Source organism: Ascaphus truei, assembly GCF_040206685.1.
Source record: "Ascaphus truei isolate aAscTru1 chromosome 3 unlocalized genomic scaffold, aAscTru1.hap1 SUPER_3_unloc_2, whole genome shotgun sequence".
In the NCBI taxonomy this organism is placed as follows: Eukaryota; Metazoa; Chordata; class Amphibia; order Anura; family Ascaphidae; genus Ascaphus; species Ascaphus truei.
The window spans coordinates 182566-208896 of record NW_027453825.1 but is presented as its reverse complement, the minus strand read 5'-3'; the positions used below and the strand labels follow the sequence as shown (position 1 = coordinate 208896).

Sequence of the window (26331 nt, the reverse complement as noted above, 5' to 3'; positions counted from 1 at the left end):
TCCCGCCGCAGGTCCGGGCAGCACGAAGCGCTTCCTTCCCCGGCTGTGAGCGCGCTGTGCCCGGGCCCGGCCTGCGAGGGGCTCTGTGTGAGAGTCTCTATACACTGTGTGTGTGTGTGTGTGTGTGTGTGTGTGTGTGTGTGTGTGTGTGTGTATATTCCGCACATACCTGCTCCCATGCGTATATAGGTGTGTATGTTTGTATGTGTGACATTTTTGCATTCCTACTCCCATGCCTGTATAGGTGTGTTCTTAAGGCTGCGCTTATAGTGACGGCGACATGATACTGTGTCAAAACAAATGCATTGCTGCCGTCGCTTGCGCTTATAGTAGACACGACGGCTTGGTCGCAATCGCTGGAAGTCATCTCAATTTGATTTTTCCAGCGACTGCGGCCTGCCGTCGCCGGCACTATACGCGCGGCCTGCCGGCACTATAAGCGCGGCCTGTCGTCGCCGGCACTTTAAGCGCGGCCTTACTCTCCTGCATTCCTTGACTCTTTTCTGCTGTCACAGAGGAGGATGTCTTTGTTGATCTCCTCTTCTCTCCTCTAGACCTGTGGGGGTGGTGGGATGTTTTTGGGGCGGGCGGTTGCAGAGGCCGCTCTCTTCCCCGTGGCATTTAAATGCATGGGGATTGCGTGAGGCCTCTGCAACTCACTTAGGCTGCGCTTATAGTGGCTGGCGACCGCGACGTCGCTCCAAAACAAATCAATTGGCTCCGTCGCAAGCGCTTATAGTAAGGCCGTGCTTATAGTGCCGGCGACGCGATGTCGCCCAAAAGCATTGCCGCCGCCGCACAAGCGACGGAGCGCCCTCGCGAAAACTTGACGCCGATAGAATTTGATTTTTCAAGGGCCGTCGTGTCACGTGACGGCCCTTGAACAAATCAAATTGTGGGAATCCCGCGATGCCGCCGAGTTGCGAAACACAACTTTCGCCAGTGGCGGCACTATAGGCAAAGCCTAAGAGCGACGGGGCGACCAAAAATGTTGAAGCCGGGTAAATTTGATTTTTTTAATTTTATTATTTTTTTTTTTTAGAGACAGTCGCCACATGTGACTGTCTCCAAACCAATCAAAGAGCGCTGGCCGCCCCCTTCGTGACGTTACTGGCCTTGTCGCTGAAAACCAAATTACAACTTTTGCTAATGGCGACGGTGGCGTCATCGGTCGCGTCGCCGTTGCCTGCACTATAAGCGCGGTCTTAGCGGGGTTCAGACCTGTTGCTGTGACGTGTCACCATGGCAACGCAACATCAAAATACGCTGCGGAGGGACTTTACACATCCATCTCCATGGTGCGGCGTCATTAGACGGCGCCAAACCAGGTGAGGGGGAGCAGGCTGTGGGGTGTAGCTCCAAAAGTTTGCGCTCCCCTGCTCAAAACCCTATTCTCTCCCATCTTCTAAAATCTCTTGCTCCTACTATAACCCCTACGCTCTCACACATTTTTAACTCCTCCCTCTGCTCTGGAACCTTTCCATCCTCCTTCAAACATGCAACAGTTCTACCATTACTCAAAAACAGCAAGCTTGACCCTACCTGTCTTTCTAACTATCGACCTGTCTCCCTCCTGCCTTTTGCCTCTAAACTCCTTGAACGTCTTGAATTCTCTCGCTTGCTCCATTTTCCCAACCCCTATTCTTTCCTAGACCCTCTAGAATCTGGCTTCCGCACTGCTCACTCCACTGAAACAGCCCTCACTAAAATAACTAATGACCTCCATGCTGCCAAAGACAGAGGTCATTACACTCTGCTCATGTTACTCAACCTCTCTGCAACATTTGATACTGTGGACCACCCTCTTCTCCTTCACATTCTCCATACTCTTGGTATCCGTAACAAAGCTCTATCCTGGATCTCCTCCTACCTCTCCCATCGTACTTTCAGTGTCTTTTGCTAACACCTCCACCTCCTCTATCGATCTCTCTGGGGAAGGGATACCCCAGGGCTCTGTCCTGGGACCTTTTCTCTTTACACACTCTCTCTAGGTGACCTAATCACATCTCTGGGGTTCAAATATCACCTCTACGCTGACGACACGCAAATTTACTTTTCAACCCCTGACCTTACCTGTACAGACCAAAGTCTCAGAATGTCTCTCTGCTATATCATCCTGGATGGCCCTCCGCCGACTTAAACTAAAACATGGCAAAAACAGAGTTCATCATACTTCCTCCCAAACCTGGCCTTACTACCACCTTCCACATTACTATTGGAAGTACTATCATTCACCCAGTAGCCCAAAGCACGCTGCCTAGGGGTCACACTCGACTCCTCTCTCACATTCTTCTTTCACATTCAAAACGTAGCTAAAACCTGTTTTTTTTCCCTCCGCAATATTACAGATACGCCCGTTCTTCTGTTGCTCAACTACTAAAACTCTGAGTCAGGCCCTCATGCTCTCCCTTCCCGATTACTGCAACGTCCTGCTGCCCGGCCTTTCTGCCTCTCACCTGTCTCCCCTACAGTCTATTCTAAATGCTGCTGTCAGAATCACTCTACACTCTTCCTATATCTGTCTGTGTCTCCCCTGCTGAAATCCCTCTCCTGGCTTCCTATCAAATTCCGCATCTTGCACTCAATTCTCCGCCACACTTTTAAAGCTTTACACTCCCCTGCCCCTCCCGCCCATCTCGCCCATCTCGGCCCTAATTTCTCGTTATGCACCATCCCGACTCTTGCGTTCTGCTCCAGGATGTCTCCTCTCTACCCCCTTTGTATCTTAAGCCCTCTCCTGCCTTAAACCTTTCTTACTGACTGCCCCGCACCTCTGGAAAGACCTTCCCCTTAATATCCGACTAGCAGTCTCTCTATCCACCCTCTCTATCCACCCTCTCTATCCACCCTCTCTATCCACCCTCTCTATCCACCCTCTCTATCCACCCTCTCTATCCACCCTCTCTATCCACCCTCTCTATCCACCCTCTCTATCCACCCTCTCGATCCACCCTCTCGATCCACCCTCTCGATCCACCCTCTCGATCCACCCTCTCGGCATATAGCCAATAAAGAATATCACTTGTGAGCACATTCTTAGACAGGTCTGCAACCCTGACTTTCACCATTATCACCTAGCATACAGTGCTCCCACTGCAGCAAGGGATTCTGGGAAATGATATCTATCTATTTTTGTTTGTTGTGTAACAATTCTTCGTGTTTACTCCCATTCTTATGTAATTTTACATAAAATGTATAGATGTTTACTTTGTGTCTATATAGAGATTTCTATATCTACAACCATGTCTATGTACTTATATGCTTGTATGTATGTTGGACAAACCTATACAGGTAGTCCTCGCTTTTCCGACACAATGCGTCGGATGCAGGACAGTCGGAAAGCGGGGACCCATGTTAGGCTTTGTCCCCGCTGGCGCTGAGCGCGCTCATGCTTGAAGAGCAGTGGAAGCCGAGCGCGCTGGAAAGCTTAAATAATTTGTTTATTTGAGCGTGTGTGCGCGTGCATCGCGTGAGCAGGGATTTGCATGTATGTGTATGTATGCAAGTCGCATCGCCCGCTCAGCGCTAGTGGGGACGCAGCCTTAACCGGCGGCGTTTTCCATCAGATAAGCGAAACCCGCAGCGAATAATGAGTTTTAATACTGCAATATGCAATGTCAGAAAACGCATCCGACGGAAAGCGAAACGTCGTAAAACGAGGACTACCGGTACATGTGGTATAGGTATGCATGGGAGACTCCGTGTAATAGTAAGAGATCGCCGTAATGTTCTTTCTACAACAGGGAACCGTTTTCAATCTAAACTTAAATCCACGTTCATGTATGTCATGCTTTTGTCACATACCTGAATCCAGTGGCTGCAAAATAATAATAATAATATGCTCTGGAGATATAGCGCTGTGAAGTGACAGGGGTCTCTCTCTAACAGGGAAGCAAGACACTAAACATGTAATATTTATCTCCGAATGAAAAGCCGAACCCTTGGTAACTTGGGTTAGGGCTTCTGTAATGCCACGATTTCCGTAAGATGTTTTACCAGCAAACACACAGCAGGCGTTTAGGGATCTTTAACGCAAGCGTAAATAAATCTCTGGGAGAGAGGAATGGGGCGCTCCCCAGGCCCATCGCAGCACAACGGAGAAGTCGTGAAAGGGGGCGGGCCGCCGTCTCTGGTTTAGAGACAGTCCCATGTGGCGACTGTCTCTAAAAAATCAAATAGACCCAGGCTTCAACATTTTTGGTCGCAGTCGCGCTTACTATAAGCTCGTGCAACGGAGTCAATGTATTTTTTTTCCGGGGCGTCGTCGTCGCGAGGCACTGTAAGCGCGGCCTAATACTTCTATCTATTGCTGCTTGTCCACCAGAGATGATCAATATCTTGTTCTGATTCACTGTGCCATGGCAGGACTCCTTCAAGCTTTTTCGTGCTAATTATTTATACAATGTGTTACCAGGAAGCAGTACATTGAGTTACCGCTCGTTTTCACGTATATGTCCTGGGCACAGAGTTATGATGACAAATTAATGGTGTGACCAGTTCTTTATAAGGTTTGTATGGTATTTGTTCGAGCACTTTGTGGCCCTTTAAGATGGGTTCTGTTTTACAGTTACGTGGTAGCTTAGGATTTCAGATGGATGTACTGTAATAGTGGGACTTTGACTTCTTCCTATAGGAACGTTGTGTGATGCGAGGTACTATTGTACGGTAATAGTGGGACTTTGACCTCTTCCTATAGGAACATTGTGTGACGCGAGGTACTACGGCTTTGACCTCTTCCTAGAGGAACGTTGTGTGATGCGAGGTACTATTGTACGGTAATAGTGCGGCTTTGACCTCTTCCTATAGGAACGTTGTGTGATGCGAGGTACTATTGTACGGTAATAGTGGGACTTTGACCTCTTCCTATAGGAACGTTGTGTGACGCGAGGTACTATTGTACGGTAATAGTGCGGCTTTGACCTCTTCCTATAGGAACGTTGTGTGATGCGAGGTACTATTGTACGGTAATAGTGGGACTTTGACCTCTTCCTAGAGGAACGTTGTGTGACGCGAGGTACTATTGTACGGTAATAGTGCGGCTTTGACCTCTTCCTATAGGAACGTTGTGTGATGCGAGGTACTATTGTACGGTAATAGTGCGGCTTTGACTTCTTCTTATAGGAACGTTGTGATGCGAGGTACTATTGTACGGTAATAGTGGGACTTTGACCTCTTCCTATAGGAACGTTGTGTGACGCGAGGTACTATTGTATGGTAATAGTGAGACTTTGACCTCTTCCTATAGGAACGTTGTGTGACGCGAGGTACTATTGTACGGTAATAGTGGGACTTTGACCTCTTCCTATTGGAACGTTGTGTGACGTGAGGTACTATTGTACGGTAATAGTGCGGCTTTGACTTCTTCCTATAGGAACGTTGTGTGACGCGAGGTACTATTGTACGGTAATAGTGGGACTTTGACCTCTTCCTATAGGAATGTTGTGTGACGCGAGGTACTATTGTACGGTAATAGTGGGACTTTGACTTCTTCCTATAGGAACGTTGTGTGATGCGAGGTACTATTGTACGGTAATAGTGGGACTTTGACTTCTTCCTATAGGAACGTTGTGTGATGCGAGGTACTATTGTACGGTAATAGTGGGACTTTGACCTCTTCCTATAGGAACGTTGTGTGACGCGAGGTACTATTGTACGGTAATAGTGGGACTTTGACCTCTTCCTATAGGAACGTTGTGTGATGCGAGGTACTATTGTACGGTAATAGTGGGACTTTGACCTCTTCCTATAGGAACGTTGTGTGATGCGAGGTACTATTGTACGGTAATAGTGGGACTTTGACCTCTTCCTATAGGAACGTTGTGTGACGCGAGGTACTATTGTACGGTAATAGTGGGACTTTGACCTCTTCCTATAGGAACGTTGTGTGATGCGAGGTACTATTGTACGGTAATAGTGCGGCTTTGACTTCTTCCTATAGGAACGTTGTGATGTGAGGTACTATTGTACGGTAATAGTGGGACTTTGACCTCTTCCTATAGGAACGTTGTGTGACGCGAGGTACTATTGTACGGTAATAGTGGGACTTTGACCTCTTCCTATAGGAACGTTGTGATGTGAGGTACTATTGTACGGTAATAGTGGGACTTTGACTTCTTCCTACTGCTGCGGCACAGTTTATTCGAGCATTTGCCCGTTCTGTGCCGCAGCAGTAGCCTGGCGCGCGCCCGAGTGTGACGGGCGCGCGCCGAAGCAGCGGAAGAGCGCCCTCCGATCGGGGCGCTCTCCCTACCGCTGCCGGGTCCGCCGGGTCCCCCGGAACCCCCTGCCGCTGTCCCGCGATCGCGGGACACCAGGGCTCCCTCGGGGAGCCCTGGACGCGCGTGCAGGGGGCGCAGGCTCCTGAAGACGCGTGACCGCGCGTCTATGACGCGCGGCACGCCGAGGGGCGGCCACTAGCAAGCCGGGAAATCTCCCGGCTTGCGGATCTGGCCGCACTGCGATAAAGTGTGTCGCCAGTGTATAGGAACGTTGTGTGACGCGAGGTACTATTGTACGGTAATAGTGGGACTTTGACCTCTTCCTATAGGAATGTTGTGTGACGCGAGGTACTATTGTACGGTAATAGTGGGACTTTGACTTCTTCCTATAGGAACGTTGTGTGATGCGAGGTACTATTGTACGGTAATAGTGGGACTTTGACCTCTTCCTATAGGAACGTTGTGTGACGCGAGGTACTATTGTACGGTAATAGTGGGACTTTGACCTCTTCCTATAGGAACGTTGTGATGTGAGGTACTATTGTACGGTAATAGTGGGACTTTGACTTCTTCCTATAGGAATGTTGAAGACCTTGATTTTAGTTAAATATTGCATTTTAACAGTAAAATAACTAGTGGGAATATTTGGCTCAGTCTTTGCCCACTTCACCCTATCCGCCAACAAGCCGGATGCTTGCAAGAGTTCTTAGTGCTGCTCTATACGGCGTCTCTTATACATGTGACCTAAGGGTAATAACTTTATTTCATATAGCGCTTATCTCCCAATGGGACTGGAAGCGCGTCAGTTACAGTACAGCGCGTTACGCAGCACGTAGGATGTTAGACAGTCCCTGCCCAGATAATCTCCCAATCTGTGTGTTTTGGTGCCTGAGGCACAGGGTGAGAAAGTGACTTGCCTAAGGCCACAAGGATCCGACATCAGCACTTGATCCAGGTTCCCCTGATCCAAACTCTCATTGTTTACATCAGCGGTGCGCAAACTGGAGGGCGGGAGATTTTTCTGTGTGACGCGTCGCCATGGCAACGCGGCGTCAAATGACACAGCGGGGTCATGGTGTGACGTCATGACCCCCGCACGCTGGAAAGGAAGGTCGGGGGGGGGGGGAGGTGTTGGACGCGAGCACCGTGGGGAGTAGGTGTGGGTGCAGCACGAATAGTTTGTGTACCCCAGGTTGCAGGGGCAGTGTCTCTGCTCACTGAGATCCTGTTCAACATTTCTGGGTTTAATACTTATAAAAAATGTTTAATGCTGGATGGTTTGCAGTATTTTGTAGTCTTGTAGTAGCCCAGGAAGTACTGAAAGTAGCGTTGCTGTGAGCAGTTAACTCGCCCTTAGGCCGCGGCAATGCTGAGAGCGACACTGTGCTGCTAACAAAAGGCCGCACCTCAATGAGGATGGCATGGAGAGCGACACTGTGCCGCTAACAAAAGGCCGCACCTCAATGAGGACGGCCATAGAGAGCAACACTGTGCCGCTAACAAAAGGCCGCACCTCAATGAGGACGGCCATAGAGAGCAACACTATGCCGCTAACAAAATTCCGCACCTCAATGAGGACGGCCACGGAGAGCGACACTGTGCCGCTAACAAAAGGCCGCATCTCAATGAGGACGGCCACGGAGAGCGACACTGTGCCGCTAACAAAAGGCCGCACCTCAATGAGGACGGCCATAGAGAGCAACACTGTGCCGCTAACAAAAGGCCGCACCTCAATGAGGACGGCCATAGAGAGCGACGTTTTTTTTGTGACAAAATATTCGATTTTGTCACATGAGCGGTTCCGCCAATGAAGTCGAACCAGCTCTGTGACGTCATGGCCACGCCTCCGCCGCGTCTCCCCCTTGGCCGCAAATCTCCTATATGGCGTCGTTGTCGCCTGAGAAATCCTTGCACTGTGATCCGAGGTAACGGAGTCGTGACCGTGACATCACAAGGCTGGTTTGCTCTCATTGGCTGAACCGCTCATGTGACAGTCGCCTGAAAAGACAAATGAATTTGTCTTTTTAAAAAAAAATCTGTTGTGCGCACTATGGGCGGCCTCATAGCAGTCTTGCATTTTGTTTGGCCTGTCTCGCCGGCAAGTGGGGGAATTTTAAATTCCCCTACGATCTGCACTTCCGGAAGCGCAGGTGAGCCCCTACTAAAGCCGCTCTAATTGCGGCTGTAGGGGCTCAGTCAGTGCTGAGCGGGAGCGCGCCTCAGCACGCTTCCGCCAGCAAGCACTTAACATGGCCGAGGCCTAACATTGTTGCACTTGATTTTGAGCATCTTTGTGAACATTGCACTGTGTGATTACACAGAGCAGAGGGTTTTTTTTTAACTTATTTTTTTAATTTTATATAAGGTAACCTATAATTATATTGTGACATTCTGAGCAACCCCAACCCTCTCTAATAGCGCTTCTGAGATCAGATACATTGTAAGGAACCCCAACCTTCTCTAATAGCGCGTCTGAGATCAGATGCATTGTAAGGAACCCCAACCCTCTCTAATAGCGCGTCTGAGATCAGATGCATTGTAAGGAACCCCAACCCTCTCTAATAGCGGGTCTGAGATCAGATGCATTGTAAGGAACCCCAACCCTCTCTAATAGCGGGTCTGAGATCAGATGCATTGTAAGGAACCCCAACCATAGACACAAACATTGAAAAATAAATAAATGTGTGAACCATGTCGGAGCGATCTTTCCTAGCTGTGCTCCAGCCATTCCTCTTTCCTTTTACAGGTTTATATATGCTCATATTTTGGATATACACACTTGATATAATGGAGCGCAGACTATTGCCCGGCAGTGCGTTTTATGCTCTGCGTGGAAAAGTGAATAGCGTCAGTTTCATGAATCCGTCTTGGTTTTTCCGTTTTACAGCACTAAACCCGGGAACACCTGCTCTTTATTAAAGTATTACTGTCGCTGCGTGACCAGTCCAGGGGTGGGCGTGTGATCCGGCTGAAGCCGGCGGTTCTCACGGTAGCAGGGTTGTGTACGCTGAACTTGCGTCCTGCTGTGCAGCGCCATTTTATTAGCTAGGTTAATGGGGTGATTGTAATCATGACCTGGATTGGTGTCTTGGCCGTACTAAGCGCCACATTGTACTTTCACCTAATGTGAGTAGCTAATAATTATAGCCGTGGAGCATTAGAGCCTGAATTAATACAAAAACAACAATTTCAACTGTTTAAATCTAGTGTGGAGACTATATTAATTTCTGCTGAGTATGTATGTTTTCTATGTAGAACTTAAGCTGTTTTGACCTGTTATCAGAATATCATACGATCCATCACAGTATATCTGCGGTATTACTGTCGTGATATCTGATTAGAGATGTTCTTCATGGTAATAACGATTACTGATTCTAGTGTTGCTATTGTTTTGGTTGTTTTATTAATGCTAGGTTACATCCTACTTTTTTTTTTAACTCTAGGATGTAACCTAGCAGTAACAAACGTCCAAAACAAAGTGTTTAACATTAGTAGCGCAAAGAGATGAATCCAGTTCATGATTACAATCGCTCTGCCTCAATAAAATGGCGCGGCAAGTTCAGCATACACAAACCTACTACCCTGGCAATATCAGTCGGAGCACACGCCCATCCCCGAAGAAGTCCGGGTTGGACGAAGCGCCCGTCGGGTTATTCTAACGTCCACGAGTTTGGGACGCAGGGAGTGCGACTAGCTCGAGCAGGGGCAGCGTGTGGAGGCCCATGTATGCCCTTGTATTAACCACCCGAGGTCTGCACAATGCCAGCACTAGTATGGCACGAGCGCCGGCACCTCACAGTATCCACTCTTGTGGATATATTAATATATTCCCACCTGTTTTGTTCACTTTCCACTATTCACTGATGTTTCTTCCTTTTGTGCTTGTTCACTTTAATCACTTGTGTCCATAAGGACTTTATGCTACATTGCTGAGCACTTTATTATAAGTTTCACACCTAGTGTCCTAATATTGAAGTGGTCCCTCATTACTATAAGAGCAGAGGTCCTCTCCAGGTGAGACACTGAGATTTCTCCTTTTCATTAGCTCTACGTTTGGTTCCTGCACCAATGTTCGGTAACACTTATTAAATATAAGTGTTATTGTTTTATAGCGGTACCTGGGGTGCTGCAGTAGGGATGTAGCTTTTAGAGTTTGCTAATCATCCCTGACAGCGCCCCTGTAGCAACTGCACCAATAGGTAAACTTCATTTCCTACATAGTCCAGGGTTGGGCAGCTCCAGCCCTCAAGACTCCCCAACAGGTCAGGTTTTCAGGATATCCCTGGGGCTTCAGCACAGGTGATGCAGTCTTCGACTGAGCCACTGATTGAACCACCTGTGCTGGAGCCTGGAAATCCTTAACCTGACCTGTTGGTGGCCCTTGATGACTGGAGATGCCCATCCCTGGACTAGTGGGCGAGTCCTTGCAGTTGTCATAATGTGTCATCCTTGTCACTTGGTAACGTGATGTGACCAGCAGGCTGGTGCTCTGAGTTCAGCTCACTTGTGCGAGCTTGTGCGAGCCTGTGCCGTGCACGCAGAGCACAGTGCTGCAAACCAGATCTGCAGCCTTAGTCTCTAGAAGGGTTGCTGTGAAAACCTCTCCACCAGACTGAAATAACGTCCACCTTAAATATTTGGGAACAGTTAAAGCACTCACTTGCCAAAAGGGGAGTTCTGTATGTGGAGTGTAGCTTTCGGCGTGTAATATAGTGCGCGCACGCGTCAATTACAATTGGCTGTGGGAGGCTGACGTTGATAGTCGAGACGCGCGGGCGCGGCTGGGCGGTGGCGCAGCAGATCACAGCAAACACATGAAAATTTTAATTTTCGCGCTGCTGCTGCTGCGCCAAGTGACACTGCCAAGCCAATCACAGTATGGCTGGGTGGGGGGAGGGGGAGTGGTTCCCGGGCTATGGAGGAGCAGGGCAAGTTCTGCATCTTGAGGTGTAAAGGTCTGTGGTAGTCGGTCCCGAGTCCCGGACATGACAGGTGGGGTGTGAGAGGAGGCAACGCAAGGAAGAAAAATACATCTGATAGAATGAGACGCACAGTGAGCAGGTCTCTACCGCCGGGATTCACTAACCGCCGACGCAGCTTGATTCATCTACCCCTTGGGGGTGGAGGCATCGAAGGGGTGGTAGGAATCAGAGGGAGAAAGGGGGAGAAGAGGTTGTAAAGAGTGGGACTGGTATTGATGTGCAGGTTGAGCTTGTGGTTGTGTGAAGCCGGGTGTGACGTCATAGCCACGCCCACCTGTCGCTCACAGCACAGACCTCTACACACACCGTGTGCTGCATGAGCGAGCGTGCCAACTATAAACAAGCCTTGGGTATCAGTTTCTGTAAATAGTTTGCCATCCCTCCCAGGGAGTGAACTAATTCCCCTGACATGGTTAAGGGATTGCATCTGGTTTTATTTTTTATACTAACTGCTACATGTAAAAAAAAAATGTTTTTGTTTTAAGGTTAGACTTGGGAGGGGTTTAATTTCCTCTGGCTACTTCCCTTTTTGTGTGTCCCTACATCAGAGGTGTGCAAACTGGGGGGCGGGGGGCGCAAGATTGTTTAGGGGGGGCACAGGCAGCGGGGGCGATTTTGCAGAGAGAAAAGCAGACGGTAGCTGCAATTTCTCGTGTGTGTGTTCTCATTACAAGGCCCTCTGGCAGGAATTATTAGTACATATTGGTTTCTTGGTTCATCACAGCCACCTCATACAGAGAGTATGTAAAGGAAGTGACACTTCTCCCCATGTTTCAGGCTGCCTTGTGGCCATTGTGTCGCTGTAACATTGAGAAATGTCAAATGCTTAGTCAGACTTACATTTATTGCATAAAATAGAAGCGTCCATCACAAAGCTGCTGCGGTTATAGGTTTCCCTGACTGCTGCAGGCGAGGGCACTGGTTTTATATACCTACTCTATATACATCGAGACAGAATGTGCCGGAAGATCAGAACTGTCTGACCATATACGTATCCAAATGCTTTCCTTTGTATCGCATGTCCGCTTTCTGACCTGAAATCTGCAAAAACACGACTGTGATGTTTCATTTCCACTTGTTTCCTTTAGTTTTATGAAGCTTTGTGTACCCTGTGAAGATGTTCAATAAATCATTTGGAAGCCCTTTCGGAGGAGGTACTGGTGGGTTTGGTGCCACTTCAACCTTTGGACAAAGTAAGTGGTTTCTTACCCTCTTGCAGAAATATTGACTTATTCCAATGTAAATTAAACCCGTGCAGATCTACAAAGTGCACACGTGCTCAATAAGCAGCATTACTGCAGCACAGTGGCACTTCTCACACAGCTCAGCTAGGCTTCACTTGCTTATTTCTCTGTTATACAGAACAGGTGACAATTCTATGCCATGGAATATTTTGTACTATTCTATGTGACTGTATAAAACGTTTAGCGCAGGACTCATACTGTACTAATGTGGCCAATAAATCAGAACGTGTGCAGATCAAAAATAAAATTCACCAACAGCATCTTAATATAGCACTTACGTGTCTACACAACACGATTTTGCTCCCTGTTATGAAAGGAGCTGGTTGGATGAACTAGAAATTATTTTATTTTTTTAAGTCTTCCTTATTTTAACCAAGTGGCGAACATTTTGGAGTATTTCAAATATTCCCATTTGTCGTTTATTTCCCTAATCACATGCATCAGTGTGACTGGAGCCTCTGGGATTGGTTCCCCGGTTCATGTCCATTTCTGAACAAATACTAAAGTGCTAAATATCATCAGCAAACTTGTCTTTACCGCAGTAAGGCTGTGCCAAAGATTGCTCGCTATATCATGATAGTAATACATGGACCCAAAGCTTTTTCTCTTGAATGCTCTTTGTGAATGCTCTGAACCTTATTTTAACAGCTGCCGGCTTTGGCACTACTCCTGCAACTGGTTTTGGAACTTCAGCCTTTGGCACAAACAATAATAGTGGTGGTCTTTTTGGGAATACACAGAACAAGCCAGGTACGAGTTATATATCTAATTGGGATCCATTTCTGTGGATGCCGTTAGTTTTCTGGTGTAAAGGGTATGTGCTAATACTGGCACTTTCTGATGCCACCATGTCTGCCTTTCTACTTTAACCATATTTGCAGGGAGTCAAAAGGCCTGTTTGGGTGACCTATTTCTGAACAACTTTTGTTTGCTCAAATGTACTGGGCAGCTTTAGGTCTCTGCTTCTTTACTTGTGGAGTTTCCAAGCAACTTGAAAAGCACGAGACGGATTTCAGAGAAGCGATTGTAACCCTGGGGGGCTCGACCTCAGTCCCTAAGAGCCCCAACCCCACCCAGGTTTTAAGGATATCGCGGATTCAGCACAGGTGGCTCAATCGGTAGCTCAGTAGAAAACTGCATCGCCTGTGCTGTAGCAGGGATATCCTTAACTTGGCCGGTTTGGGGGAGTCTTAAGGATGGAAGTTGAGCACCGCTGCTCTAACTAAGTACATTTCCTTGAAGGGGCAGTGCCCTTAAGACCAAAGTGAGCTTATGGCAATGGCATGTTTCAGAGGTTATGTGCAGGTCACTGATTTCTTAAAAGAAAAGTCAGAGAAGTAGAAGTGTTTTTACGTGTTGTGATTTCTCTGGAGTGCTTTTATTATCTTTCCAAACGTTACGGGAGATGGGAATCTCCTCTCTATACAGACTGTTAATCCACGCTGCTTTTGCATTGTATAAACTAATTATGCACACAGTGGAAATAACTGATTACCGGATAGGATACATCCTACCGTTCTTACTTTGGAGATTCAGTCCTTACCATGGACGCTAGTTTGTATTGGCTCTTGTATTTTCTTAAAGGAGATGTCCTTTCTAGAGCGATTGTAAACAAACGATGGTGGCATGTTTAATGAATTAAAATTAGGACACTGCCATCATGACTGTTTGTACTATATTGTATAGAAGTCTTTTAGTGATTAGTTTGTCCTTCAAATTGCGGGCCAACAGTGTGTTTATTTTTGGCAAAGTAATTATGAAGCCAGTCACCTTTAACCATAAGCTTAAGACACTAATGTGATATTTATACAACCCAATATAATTACCAATTAGGTGGGGAATACTCGGGGATAGATTAGAACATAAGAACCAACGTGGTGCGTAATTCCCACAGATACGCACTCTTCCTTTTAGTATATTTTATTAGTATTAATAATTTAATATGGTTGCGTGCAGATGCACATTAATTCACAGCGGCGAGCGTTTGCTATATGAAGAGCGTTTGCTAAATGAAGAGTGCATATCTATGAATCTCTGGTTCATAATTATGAAGCCAGCCAGCATTGTTCAGAGCGCTGCTGTATAAGCAGCTGCTGGGCCGGCGGCGCTCAGGGCACCCCCGAGAGGACACCTTTCCTTAGAAGATGGTTACAGTAAGAGTGGCTGCGTCTTACTGCTGAGAAGTTAATTTAAATAACGATCTGTTGTGTCACTGTCCTGGATGTCTTAACCTTTTTAATAAAAAACAAACCTGCAGAGCAAATTGACCTCATCCTTACGTATTCCTATTTGTTTTATTTAAAACATAATGTAGATTTGGTATAGATAATGAAGCCTTTTTTAAGGAACACTGTTTTAGGTGTCTAGCTTTTCAAACCAATGCACAGTGTGTGCCTGCATTGCTTCACCACATGGGGCACTCCCGAGTTGTCCTGTATGTGAATGAGTTGTAATGTATTTAAACATCATAAAACAGTGAGTTTAGCAAACGTTCATCTCATTTATATATAAGAATGGCAGCAATGCGGCTTTAACCCCTTCAGTGCTAATGGTAGCTGTACTAGTGCCCCCAGCCCTTTTAGCACGGAGGGGTATATCTGATCACACTGCCGTACGAGGGTGGCACACCGCGGCCCCCGATTATTCCTTTGTCTTTGTTTTGGTGCTTCCATGTGTGGTAACGCTTCTCTCCGTGAGGTGGAATTGAAATCCTATTTAACTATCCCTACTGTATTTTGTGGTTAGGGCTGAGAACACGTACCAACTACATGTTTTGTGATTGGGGCTGAGAACACGTACCAACTACATGTTTGGTGATTGGGGCTGAGAACACAAACCAACTACATGTTTTGTGATTGGGGCTGAGAACACGTACCAACTACATGTTTTGTGATTGGGGCTGAGAACACATACCAACTACATGTTTTGTGATTGGGGCTGTGAACACATACCAACTACATGTTTTGTGATTGGGGCTGAGAACACATACCAACTACATGTTTTGTGATTGGGGCTGAGAACACGTACCAACTACATGTTTTGTGATTGGGGCTGAGAACACGTACCAACTACATGTTTGGTGATTGGGGCTGAGAACACGTACCAACTACATGTTTGGTGATTGGGGCTGAGCACACAAACCAACTACATGTTTGGTGATTGGGGCTGAGAACACGTACCAACTACATGTTTTGTGATTGGGGCTGAGAACACGTACCAACTACATGTTTTGTGATTGGGGCTGAGAACACGTACCAACTACATGTTTTGTGATTGGGGCTGAGAACACGTACCAACTACATGTTTTGTGATTGGGGCTGAGAACACGTACCAACTACATGTTTTGTGATTGGGGCTGAGGACACGTACCAACTACATGTTTTGTGATTGGGGCTGAGAACACGTACCAACTACATGTTTTGTGATTGGGGCTGAGAACACGTACCAACTACATGTTTTGTGATTGGGGCTGAGAACACGTACCAACTATATGTTTTGTGATTGGGGCTGAGAACACGTACCAACTACATGTTTTCGTTTCAGGTGGACTATTTGGGGCAACTACATTTAGCCAGCCAGCGACCTCTTCTGCGAGCTCGGGTTTTGGCTTTGGCGCAGCAACTGGTACGACAAGCAGCTTATTTGGGACTACGAACACTGGAGGAAGTCTCTTCTCAGCCCAAAACAATGCCTTCGCACAGACCAAGCCGGCAGGCTTCGGAAGTGAGTACTGTTCTTGCCATGTTGCCTAACTTCGATGCAAGTTTTTGCTGATTTTATTATCACATAACTAACAAACATGACTTCAGACTTTACTTGCAGCTTAGACCGTACCATTTCTAGGTGGGATTTCCAATCTGTATTTCATTCTTTCATGTATTCATCTGTGGTGCAATGATCTGCTCCATTATTGTGCTTGCTTATCCCTTTATAGCACTTGCGGTGCAATGATCTGCTCCATTATTGTGCTTGCTTATCCCTGTATAGCACTTGCGGTGCAATGATCTGCTCCATTATTGTGCTTGCTTATCCCTATATAGCACTTGCGGTGCAATGATCTGCTCCATTATTGTGCTTGCTTATCCCTATATAGCACTTGCGGTGCAATGATCTGCTCCATTATTGTGCTTGCTTATCCCTATATAGCACTTGCGGTACAATGATCTGCTCCATTATTGTGCTTGCTTATCCCTATATAGCACTTGCGGTGCAATGATCTGCTGCATTATTGTGCTTGCTTATCCCTATATAGCACTTGCGGTATGTGTTGCCATATTGCTATGTTTTGTCAGAGCTAGTTGCCTTGTTGCTCTCAATTGGTTTGACTGTTTTTTGCCTTTTATTTGCTTGCATGTGACCCCCTTGAGCTGTCCTTGTGGTGACTCCTGTACGGCCGGCCACGGGCCCTTCTGCCGTTCTGGGAATGTAATGCTAGCTTCCTAGGGGAGAACACATTCGCTGCTCCGAAGGGATGGAAGTGGGACCCCTTAACATCAGTTTGTTGGTGGGGCCAGTTGTGACCACGTAGTCTCCATTTTCCGGCAGAGGATTTATGCCATGTATGAGCGATGCTAAATCCGTGTACAGGGTGTTCCCGCTGTGCTGTAAATACAAACACGTTGCTGCTTTTATTTCGGTGTTAAGGAGTGCTCATTCAAGGGCTCCATTGTTCCTTAATAGTTATGAAGCTGCGGTCCCCCCGTTCTGTGTTTCTGCAAGTGGTGGCACCTTTGGCGGTATTTTAAGCATGGATGTGTGTTGGTGTGTGTTTTTTAAAGTTGCATCATTTCATTAAACCTATTTTTCGGACACCCGGTTGAGAATCTTTGCCTTTTTACTCAAGCTTGTGCATGAAATCCTCTAATGGCAACCCAACTGCAACACTTACTTCTTTATTTTAATTTTTTTTTCTCTTCCCCTCCCCATGGGGGGAAACAATCTGTTAGAAATGATGCCCACTTCATTGCCACAGAGCCAGCAGTGTGCAGCGGTACTGGGAAGGCTCAGGCCAGCAATCTGACTTTCCTGTTACTAGATTTAATCCTCTGGGAAAGATGTCCCTAATTGTTTGTTCTGCGCTCTGTAATGCAGATTTTGGGACGAGTACAAGTGGTGGAGGTCTCTTTGGAACCACACAAACCACCTCAAATCCATTTGGTGGGACCTCAAATTCCCTCTTTGGGCCAACTACGTTTACTGCCGCACCGTCTGGAACCACAATCAAGTTTAATGTAAGTAGTATATCAATTACACTGGAGTCCAATCTCATTTGTGAAGTTATCTTTATGCTATGTCTACCTACTACATGTCTGTATTTCCTGTGCCCGTAGTGCTGCTGCCTCCTCAGAGAACCTTTTTATATGGGCGCTCTGAATATTATTTCATATTTCCTCTAGTCTACGTCAGAAAGCGATGTTGGAGGTAGCACCTTAATTTCCAGTAACGCTTGTAACATCTTCAGCCCAGGCTGTGATTTAATGCGGCAGGCATAAGCTTCTAGGGGGTCCATGTTAAAATGACAGACGCAAAGAGGCACACATTTCCCCATTAACCCCCCTCCCCCCCATGCCTTCTGCTACCAGCCCAGCTATACGGTTTTGTAAGGAACAAGTTAAATAGATTTCGTATAGACGATATTTTGTGCTGTAGCGCCTGAAGGGTCTCGTTTGGAAGTAGCTTTGCTGTCCTTTCTGTATTGAAGGCTGTCTAGTACGGCACACCTGTCTGCATGTGACCTGCATACATGACAAGGGTTAATACACAGCTCGCAAGCTGTCCCACTGCAGCTTCACAAAGGGCCCTCAAATGAACAATATCCCCCCTCAATCCTTCCCCATATACCACCCGTCACGAACAGCGCACAAGTGAGCATGTGACTTAGATATGCAACCAGGGTTAATACACACGGCTTTTTCCTGCGCAAGGTACTTTCAGTGAGTTAATATTGCCCCGTACTAAATTACAATCATAACTACATGCTTCCACCACCCAAGAAATGCAAATAAATGTGAAATTTATATGCCAGGGTCTCGGGTCCCTGTTTATTATAGAAAAAAGTATGCAGTTAACACGCACCGTGTGTGTTTACAGTTGTCACGGTAGACCAGGTCTCTTAACACGCTTATATTTTTGGGATCATTCAATAGGCAAAACAAGGCAGTGAACTAAAATAAGGTTTATTTGAATAAAACCTTGGAAATACAACACCACAAATACAGAAATATACACATGGTCTGGGGATTGAGATCTAGCCTTTCCTAGGTGCAGCCTAGTGAGCAGGAAATATGATTAAGTCAATGGGAGAAGCGCCTACGAGCTGTATCTCCCCCAGCTAACTCATTGCCACACGCTGGGCAGGCGCCACCAAGTCTGGCAGATACAAAAGGTTTCCTCACAGGCTGCCCTTTGTTCTCTTGACTTGGCAATTCGACCTTCCGCGCCCACCACAAGGTCTTCTCGCCCTCTGGACATCCTCTGCTCTTTGAACTTCGGACTACACAGACATGCCGGCGTCTATGAATCTCGCTAGGGAAACCTACCCTAGAGAAAATCCATATCCGAGCTACTGCCACCTTCTCAGCTTTGATCTAGGACAGTGCCACAGCCTCAGGGTATCGTTGTCGCAAAGTTGACCACCGTGAAGATGTAGCACTTTTCCGTCTAACTAGGGACCAGAAGGGGTCCCACAATCGACCGCTACCCTCTGTAAAGATTCACCCATCACCAGCAGTGGTTTCAGAGGGGACCCTCACATGGTCACTCGACTTGCCTCCCCACTGGCAGCCATCACAGGAGCGACTAAAATCTGCCACTGTCCGCGATACCCCCGGCCAGTTGAAACGTGCAATTGCCGGGATCTGGTGCGGGCGGCCTCCTGATGCCCCGCTAGTGGGATGGAGTGGACTACCTGCAAAAACTGCTGCCTATACTCCCTGGGTACCACGAAGTGTCTCCTACCAGTCCATACCCTTTCTGGAGCACCAGGAGCTTGCCCACGATACCAGAGATACCGATCCGACCCCCTCTCAGAGGCAGACTTGGACACCCGAAGTCTCATGCCCTCTAAGCTGGGATCGGACCGCTCTGCTTCTCTGAACAGTGTACCCAGCTTCGCCCACTCATCGACAGTCATTGTCAGGGGATGGGGAAACGGGGACGTTGGCAGGGTGGTCAGGACACAGTACAGACTCGGTATGGCTTACCTGGTTGGTCTCCGCAGGAATCGGTGGTCCCAAATGCAGGGGGATGGTGATCGCCTCAGTGGGCTAGGGTACCAAAGGCTCCCGTGCCTGGGCAAGTGCCCGACTGGCTCCTTGTGACTGCAGCCACTGGAGCATCTTCGTGTCCAAAAGAGCAGGTGAGGTGTCCCAGGTCGTTAGAGTAGCACCTCAATTTCCAACCCTGGCAAAAAATACACACCTCTTATTCCTCGACCAGCACCCCAGTCAAACACCCGGGAAACCTGGATTGACAGAGGTCCACTGCTATGCTGCCCGTAGATGCGGTCCGCTGGTGGACGGCTGCTTGCTGCTCCTCAGTTGGTGCCAGGTCCACGGAGGCTAATGGTTTTGCTGCAGGAGTGAGTTGCCCCAGAGGGGGATAACTGGAATGCCGCAGGTCGGGGCAATCTGGCTTCAGGTGCATGTTGCAGTGGTAGCACCGTGCTTCATGCGCAAATCCTGCAGGCTTGTCTGCATTCTCCCCAAGGAGAGTTCGGGACAGCATTGGAAGTCGCTGTTCGCTTACCTGCTCGACTGGCAGGAGCCGCAGTAGGTAGTGCCACCCGCGTCCTATGCTCAGGTCGGGTGGTCACAAAATCCTCTACCAGGGCGGCTACTTCCTCACGTCTGGCTTGTGGTTCAGGACCCACTCCCGGACTTCTGACAGACACCTTTGGTAGAAGTGCTTGCGAAAGATCAGGTTGTGCAGCTCCTTGTAGGTACGGACATTGCACCCCTCTAGCTCCTTGTAGGTACGGACATTGCACCCCTCTAGCTCCTTGTAGGTACGGGCATTGCACCCCTCTAGCTCCTTGTAGGTACGGGCATTGCACCCCTCTACCCACAGAGTAACCCAGTGGATGATCCGGGCCATATAGTCCGTGTGAGTCTCGAGCAGTCTTGTTCTCTGACCAGAAACGCTCCCGGTAGGTCTCGGGAGTAATGCGTTACCGTCTTAGCAGGACCGTTTTCACATTTTCGTTCTCACCCTCCTTGGGGTTGTTCGCCTCGGTGCCCGTCTTTTCAGCTGTGGGGACAGAAACTTGACCCATTCGGCTGACGGGAGACGGTACTGCCGGCATTGCTTCTCAAAGCTCCGCAGGTACCCATAGATGTCCGTGACGCTATCTGTAAACTTAACAAAACTTTGAGTTATCTTGGGGGGACGGTACTGAGTAGTCCCGAGGTGAGCTGGGCATGGGTGATGCCGGGGGGTGAACAATGGACTACATCAGGTGCATTTTCTCTGCTACAGTAGCTCCTGGCCCCAGGAGTGCTATCATAGCTGCAGTGTCCCCAGGGGAACGAACCGGGGTCCCCTGAGACCACGGGTACCCCCTCAGCCACCGGGGCGACTTGGACCGGTCCCCCGGGCTCCGTTCCTCGACTCCGCAAAGGCAACAGCTCCGCCAGGTTAGCACTGGCAAGGGCATCTTCATGTTCCTCCAGTATGACTTCCAGCTCCGCTTTGCTGCGGCTGTCCATTTGCAGACCGAAGGTATCACACCTAGCAGCTATTGCTGCACGATTATAGGACCAATACCGTCCTGAACGTTGAGACATCTTCGCCTTGTGGCACTAAACTGAGTGACACGAAAGTGATTCCTGATGGTGTATAATGTGTTTTCTGACACCACTTGTTTTGAGAGCTTGCAATCCCACAAGCTCACTTTGTCCTATAATTCTCCGTGGGAAGTTACAGTCCAAAGCCCTATGATCCCACTGCTGCCACCAGAGAAAAGCCTGTCACGGTAGACCCGGTCTCAACACATTTATATTTTTAAGATCATTCAAAACAAGGCAGTGAAATAAAATGGGGTTTATTTGGATAAAACCTCAGAAATACAACAAAACACAAAATACAGGAATATACACACTTCCTGGGCTCTGGGGTATGAGATCGAGCCTTTCCGAGGTGCAGGGCGCCTGCTTGCAAGGGCTAACCCTGATCAGAACCTTGTTCCGGACGTCCTGGTCCGAGATTCAGCAGAAAATCTTAACCGGGACCTAGTCCCGATACTCCTGGAACTGTTTTCGGCAGGAACTCCTGACCAGGACCTAGTCCCGATACTCCTGGGACTGTTTTCGGCAGGAACTTGCGACCGCTCCGTTCTAAAGTGAGACCTTGGTCCTCGCGTTTGACTTGACCTCCGCGGGGCGGACTTTCCTAGCTTCCAAACCAAGCCGGCTGCTCTGCTATGTGGGACCGAGCAACTTTGAAAAGCCGCCCTAGTTTCATCGACTCAATCCACAGAATCGTCTGGTTCTCTGACTGGGGCTTCTCCTTACATACCCTCCGCTGAGCTAGGTTCAGCATGGAGTAAGGAGGAGCGACCAATCATAGCGTGGTAATTCCTCCCCGCCAGCCAATGGAAACAAGGGCTCGTCTCTGGGCTGACGTCCGAGGAGGCGGTGTGCCAAGCCGGGTGAGCGGGAAATATGATTTAGCCAATGGGAGAAACGCCTACGAGCTGTATCTCCCCCAGCTAACTCATTGCCACCCGCTGGGCAGGCTCCACCAAGTCTGGCAGATACAAACTGTGTCCCCACTGGGAGCCCTTTGTTCTCCGGACATGCAATTCGACCTTCACCCACCAAAAGGTCTTCTCACCTCTGGACATCCTCTCCTCTTTGAACTAAGTTCTCTATACAGACATACCGGCGTCTATGCTGATGCCCTGGCTGACTGTATAGAGCCTTATAGTAAATGTCTAAAACATTATAAAGTATGCTTTAATACAGTATACACATTGGGGGACCTTATACTTATAAGGGAAATGGATTTGGGATATTTGGGCTCTATCCAGGAGTCTGGGGGACACTGGGTTGCCCCGGTGTAATTCACCCCGCGTACCGGCAAATCATGCTTGCTCACCGGGGGGAATTAAAGGGCTACCGGTAACTTCGGCCCCCGAACTCATGCAAACAAAATAATTATTTCTACCCAAATATCCCCCCTAAAACTGACACACAAGAACTAGGGCCCAAGGGAGCATGAAAACAGAAGAAAGCTGGGGTCACTTTATTTTCCACATGTATTATCCCTGGCCCCTGGCTTATGGTTATGTAGCTACCAGGGACCCCACGGTTTCAGGGGTAACCAGGGCTTAACCTTTTATGTAGCCTGGTTACCCGCTACCGTCACACACAGTGCTTAGATTAGAATAAAATGAACAAGAACATACAATTACAGTGAATGCAGGACCGACCGTTTCTTAAAATAAAAGAATAAATCAAAACCAGAAATCCCTATACACTGTTACCATGCAGTGTGTCGGGATTGTCTCCCAGAGAGGTCACTGGCGCAGGAAAGAGACTTAATGTTTTTGCTCCAAACACACCCCTGTTGAAATCTGATTTTCATAATACTTTGCTCAGGCTTAAGTACAATCTCCCCGCCCCCTCTCCCCCTCCCCCCCCGTCCTCCATTGAAACATAAGCCCACCCCTGTCGTAAATCAGCTCTGAGATTTACATTTTTATGACGAGTAAAAAAACTTCTACAAAACGTTTAAACTTTCCCTCAGTGTAGAGACACATTCATTCCCTCTGTATATAAACGCACTGATAACTTCCCTTTTAATGCTTATACACATGTAAGCTACAAGGAATATATTCAGGCGGTTATGACTGACAGAACGAGACCAAGTATGAGTGAGAAATGGATATCTGTCCTTGGCACCTCTTACCCATGCAGTGTGGTCTCATTACATGCCACTCTGTGCCACAATTACAGATCTGTAACTCGTAGTATGTACTGTAGATGACCTCACATGATCTCATATATTTAATAAAGCCTTCCAAAGAAAGCATAAACTGTCACCTCTCTGGAATGTACCAGTAATTATTCACCAATGTTGAGCCTTACAGGATTGTATCTGGTTAGTGTTTATGGCCTTCTAAAACCCACATGCCACTGTTAGTGGGCTCTGATAGGCCCCTCAAATTAAGTCCTCTTTGAAGATGAGCACAGACCCAGAAAGAGTCTAGTCCTGTTATAAACCCGATACAATGTATGTTTAAACACCTTGTTGCACCATTAACTCCTGAAGCACTAGATTGATTAAAAAAAGATATATCATGATATCATGACAAAGGCGCTGAATAGAAATCTATTAACGTTGGTGTTCCTGGGGGAGGCTTGTGTGTAAAAGATTCCTCAGTCTTGCTGCCTAAACTAATGCTGCGCTTATAGTGACGGTGACGCTGCGGTCGCTGGAAATATCAAATTGAAGTGACTTCCAGCTATCGCGACCAAGCAGTCGCATCGCTCCTACTATAAGCGCACGCGACCGCTCCAGTGCATTTTGTTTTGAAGCGACGTTGCTGTTGCCGACACTATAGGCGCTGCTTAAGCCTTTCCCCGTCCTGTTTAACCTGTTACGGTGGGGAGATCCTGTGCGTGTTTATGGGAAGAATGAGGGTCGTTGTTATTATTCCAGTGTAATGTGTAAGGGCTGTTTTATATACAGTGTGCGTGCGTTTTATTATTTATTTAAAAAAAATTGCATACACACACACACACACACACACACACACACACACACACACACACACACACACACACACACACACACACACACACACACACACACACACACACACACACACACACACACACACACACACACACACACACACACACACACACACACACACATATATATATATATACACACACACACACACACACACACACACACACACACACATATATATATATATATACACACACACACACACACACACACACACACATATATATATATATATACACACACACACACATATATATATATATATACACACACACACACACATATATATACACACACACACACACATATATACACACACATATATACACATACACACACACATATATACACACATATACATATACACACACACACATATACATACACACACACACACATATACATACATTCAGAGCCGGTAGCGGCGCGAAAAGATGAATTTCCTCATCTTCGCCGCTTTCTGTCGGCTCCCCTCTCCCTGGCGCGTGCGCGCCCCTTGTATAGAAAGGCTGACGTCAGCCACCTAAAATTCCGCCCGCGCGCCCGGCACTTTTGAACGTGCCTAAGGCCTCGGTGCACACTAACGTCTCTCCTGTCTCTGTTCCTATTCCAGCCTCCACCTGGCACAGACACCATGGCTAAAGGAGGCGTTACCACCAATATCAGCACCAAGCACCAATGTATCACTGCGATGAAGGAATATGAGAGCAAGTCCCTGGAGGTGGGTGCTGCTCCGCGTCCGTATCTTCACTTGCAAACAGTCGTGTTAGATCAAGGGTTGGGAGTTATACCGCGGTAATAAAACTGGACGGTAACGCTGTAATATCATGGTAATCGTGGCAAGTACAGTCTCCCGGCTGCTTGGAGCTGTGAAGCTGCAGCATGTCTGAGCCGCGTCCATGGGTAGCGTGACGGTACGCGCCGCACACAAGCCTTTAAGGCAATGCGCACGGCCATAGAGCACGCATGCACGAGTGTGATTGCCAGATCACGTGCGCAGCTCAGCCAATGGGGGCGAACTGCTCACGTGACACTACGAGCACGCTCCCAAACATTGGATTAGAGCTGCTCTTGGTCGAGTCTCCTCCAGACCCCCCAGGCCACGGCGGGTGTGACGACACTCTTCCCCTTCCTCTCTGTGCTGATGGTTACACGTAGCGCGGCTTCTCCTCCTCGCTGTGCTGATGGTTACACGTAGCGCGGCTTCTCCTCCTCGCTGTGCTGATGGTTACACGTAGCGCGGCTTCTCCTCCTCGCTGTGCTGATGGTTACACGTATGGCGGCTCCTCCTCCTCGCTGTGCTGATGATTACACGTAGGGCGGCGGCTCCTCCTCCTCGCTGTGTTGATGGCGGCGTCTTGTTTTTAGGAGCTGCGTCTGGAAGATTACCAGGCCAATAGGAAAGGCCCCCAGAACCCTGTGGCAGCTGCTGCTGGGACTGGTTTATTCGGAGCCACAACAGCCACGGCCAGCGCGTCCGCAGGACTGTTCGGCACGACACCTGCCAGTACCGGCTTCTCATTTGGTGGAAATAAAACAACATTTGGCGCAAGTATGAATTTGCTCTGCTTCCGTTGAATATTTTGTGGATTGTTCTAGTTGCCTATGAATGAGTTTAATTTCATGATGCACGTTCTGTAAAGGTATGAGTGGTTATACGTTCCTTGTGTACTCTGCAGTTTTATTCTTCTGGCAGGGGCTATCCTTTTTACCTTCACTCTATCCTCACACTGGATGTGCGTACAAATACTCAGTGCCACGATTACACTTACACACAACCTTTTATTAGGGAAATTAAAATAGCCCAAATCTGCATAGCCTCATCCCAGACATGTTCTGTTTTTTGGCTGCCTTCTAACCCCCCTTTATAGCCGATTCCTTCCCCATGTTGAGCGTGTGGTGGACAGGAACTTTTATGGACAACAGTGGAAAACTCTTGTTTACCAAGTATTTTAAAATTTAAATCGGTATCCATGGCGTTCAGACTAGATTTAAAACCCCAATTGGGACCCTGACTGCACTTCAGACGGACAGTCTGCGGATGATTTTATCTGGGGGATCCCATGTTTAAAGCATGGCTTATGGCTTGCTCCCCTTCACCTGAAAGCTGCTGGTCACCAGGGATCCCGG

The 26331-nt window shown here is 47.8% G+C and overlaps 1 protein-coding gene across 7 annotated transcripts in view; it reads left to right on the top strand.

Annotated features, from left to right (window-relative positions):
* NUP98 (nucleoporin 98 and 96 precursor) overlaps positions 1 to 26331 on the top strand; it is a 114159-nt gene that overhangs the window by 6955 nt on the left and 80873 nt on the right. For 5 of the 7 annotated variants that reach the window (XM_075580566.1, XM_075580565.1, XM_075580564.1 and 2 more), the window contains exons 2-7: positions 12289 to 12393; positions 13093 to 13194; positions 15988 to 16167; positions 17536 to 17675; positions 24815 to 24922; positions 25570 to 25753. In XM_075580566.1, the coding sequence (XP_075436681.1) occupies positions 12318 to 12393; positions 13093 to 13194; positions 15988 to 16167; positions 17536 to 17675; positions 24815 to 24922; positions 25570 to 25753 (790 nt within the window). In that variant the 5' untranslated portion in view covers positions 12289 to 12317. The remainder of the gene's footprint in view (positions 1 to 12288; positions 12394 to 13092; positions 13195 to 15987; positions 16168 to 17535; positions 17676 to 24814; positions 24923 to 25569; positions 25754 to 26331) is intronic. The other 2 variants (XM_075580567.1, XM_075580568.1) reach the window with 1 other exon arrangement.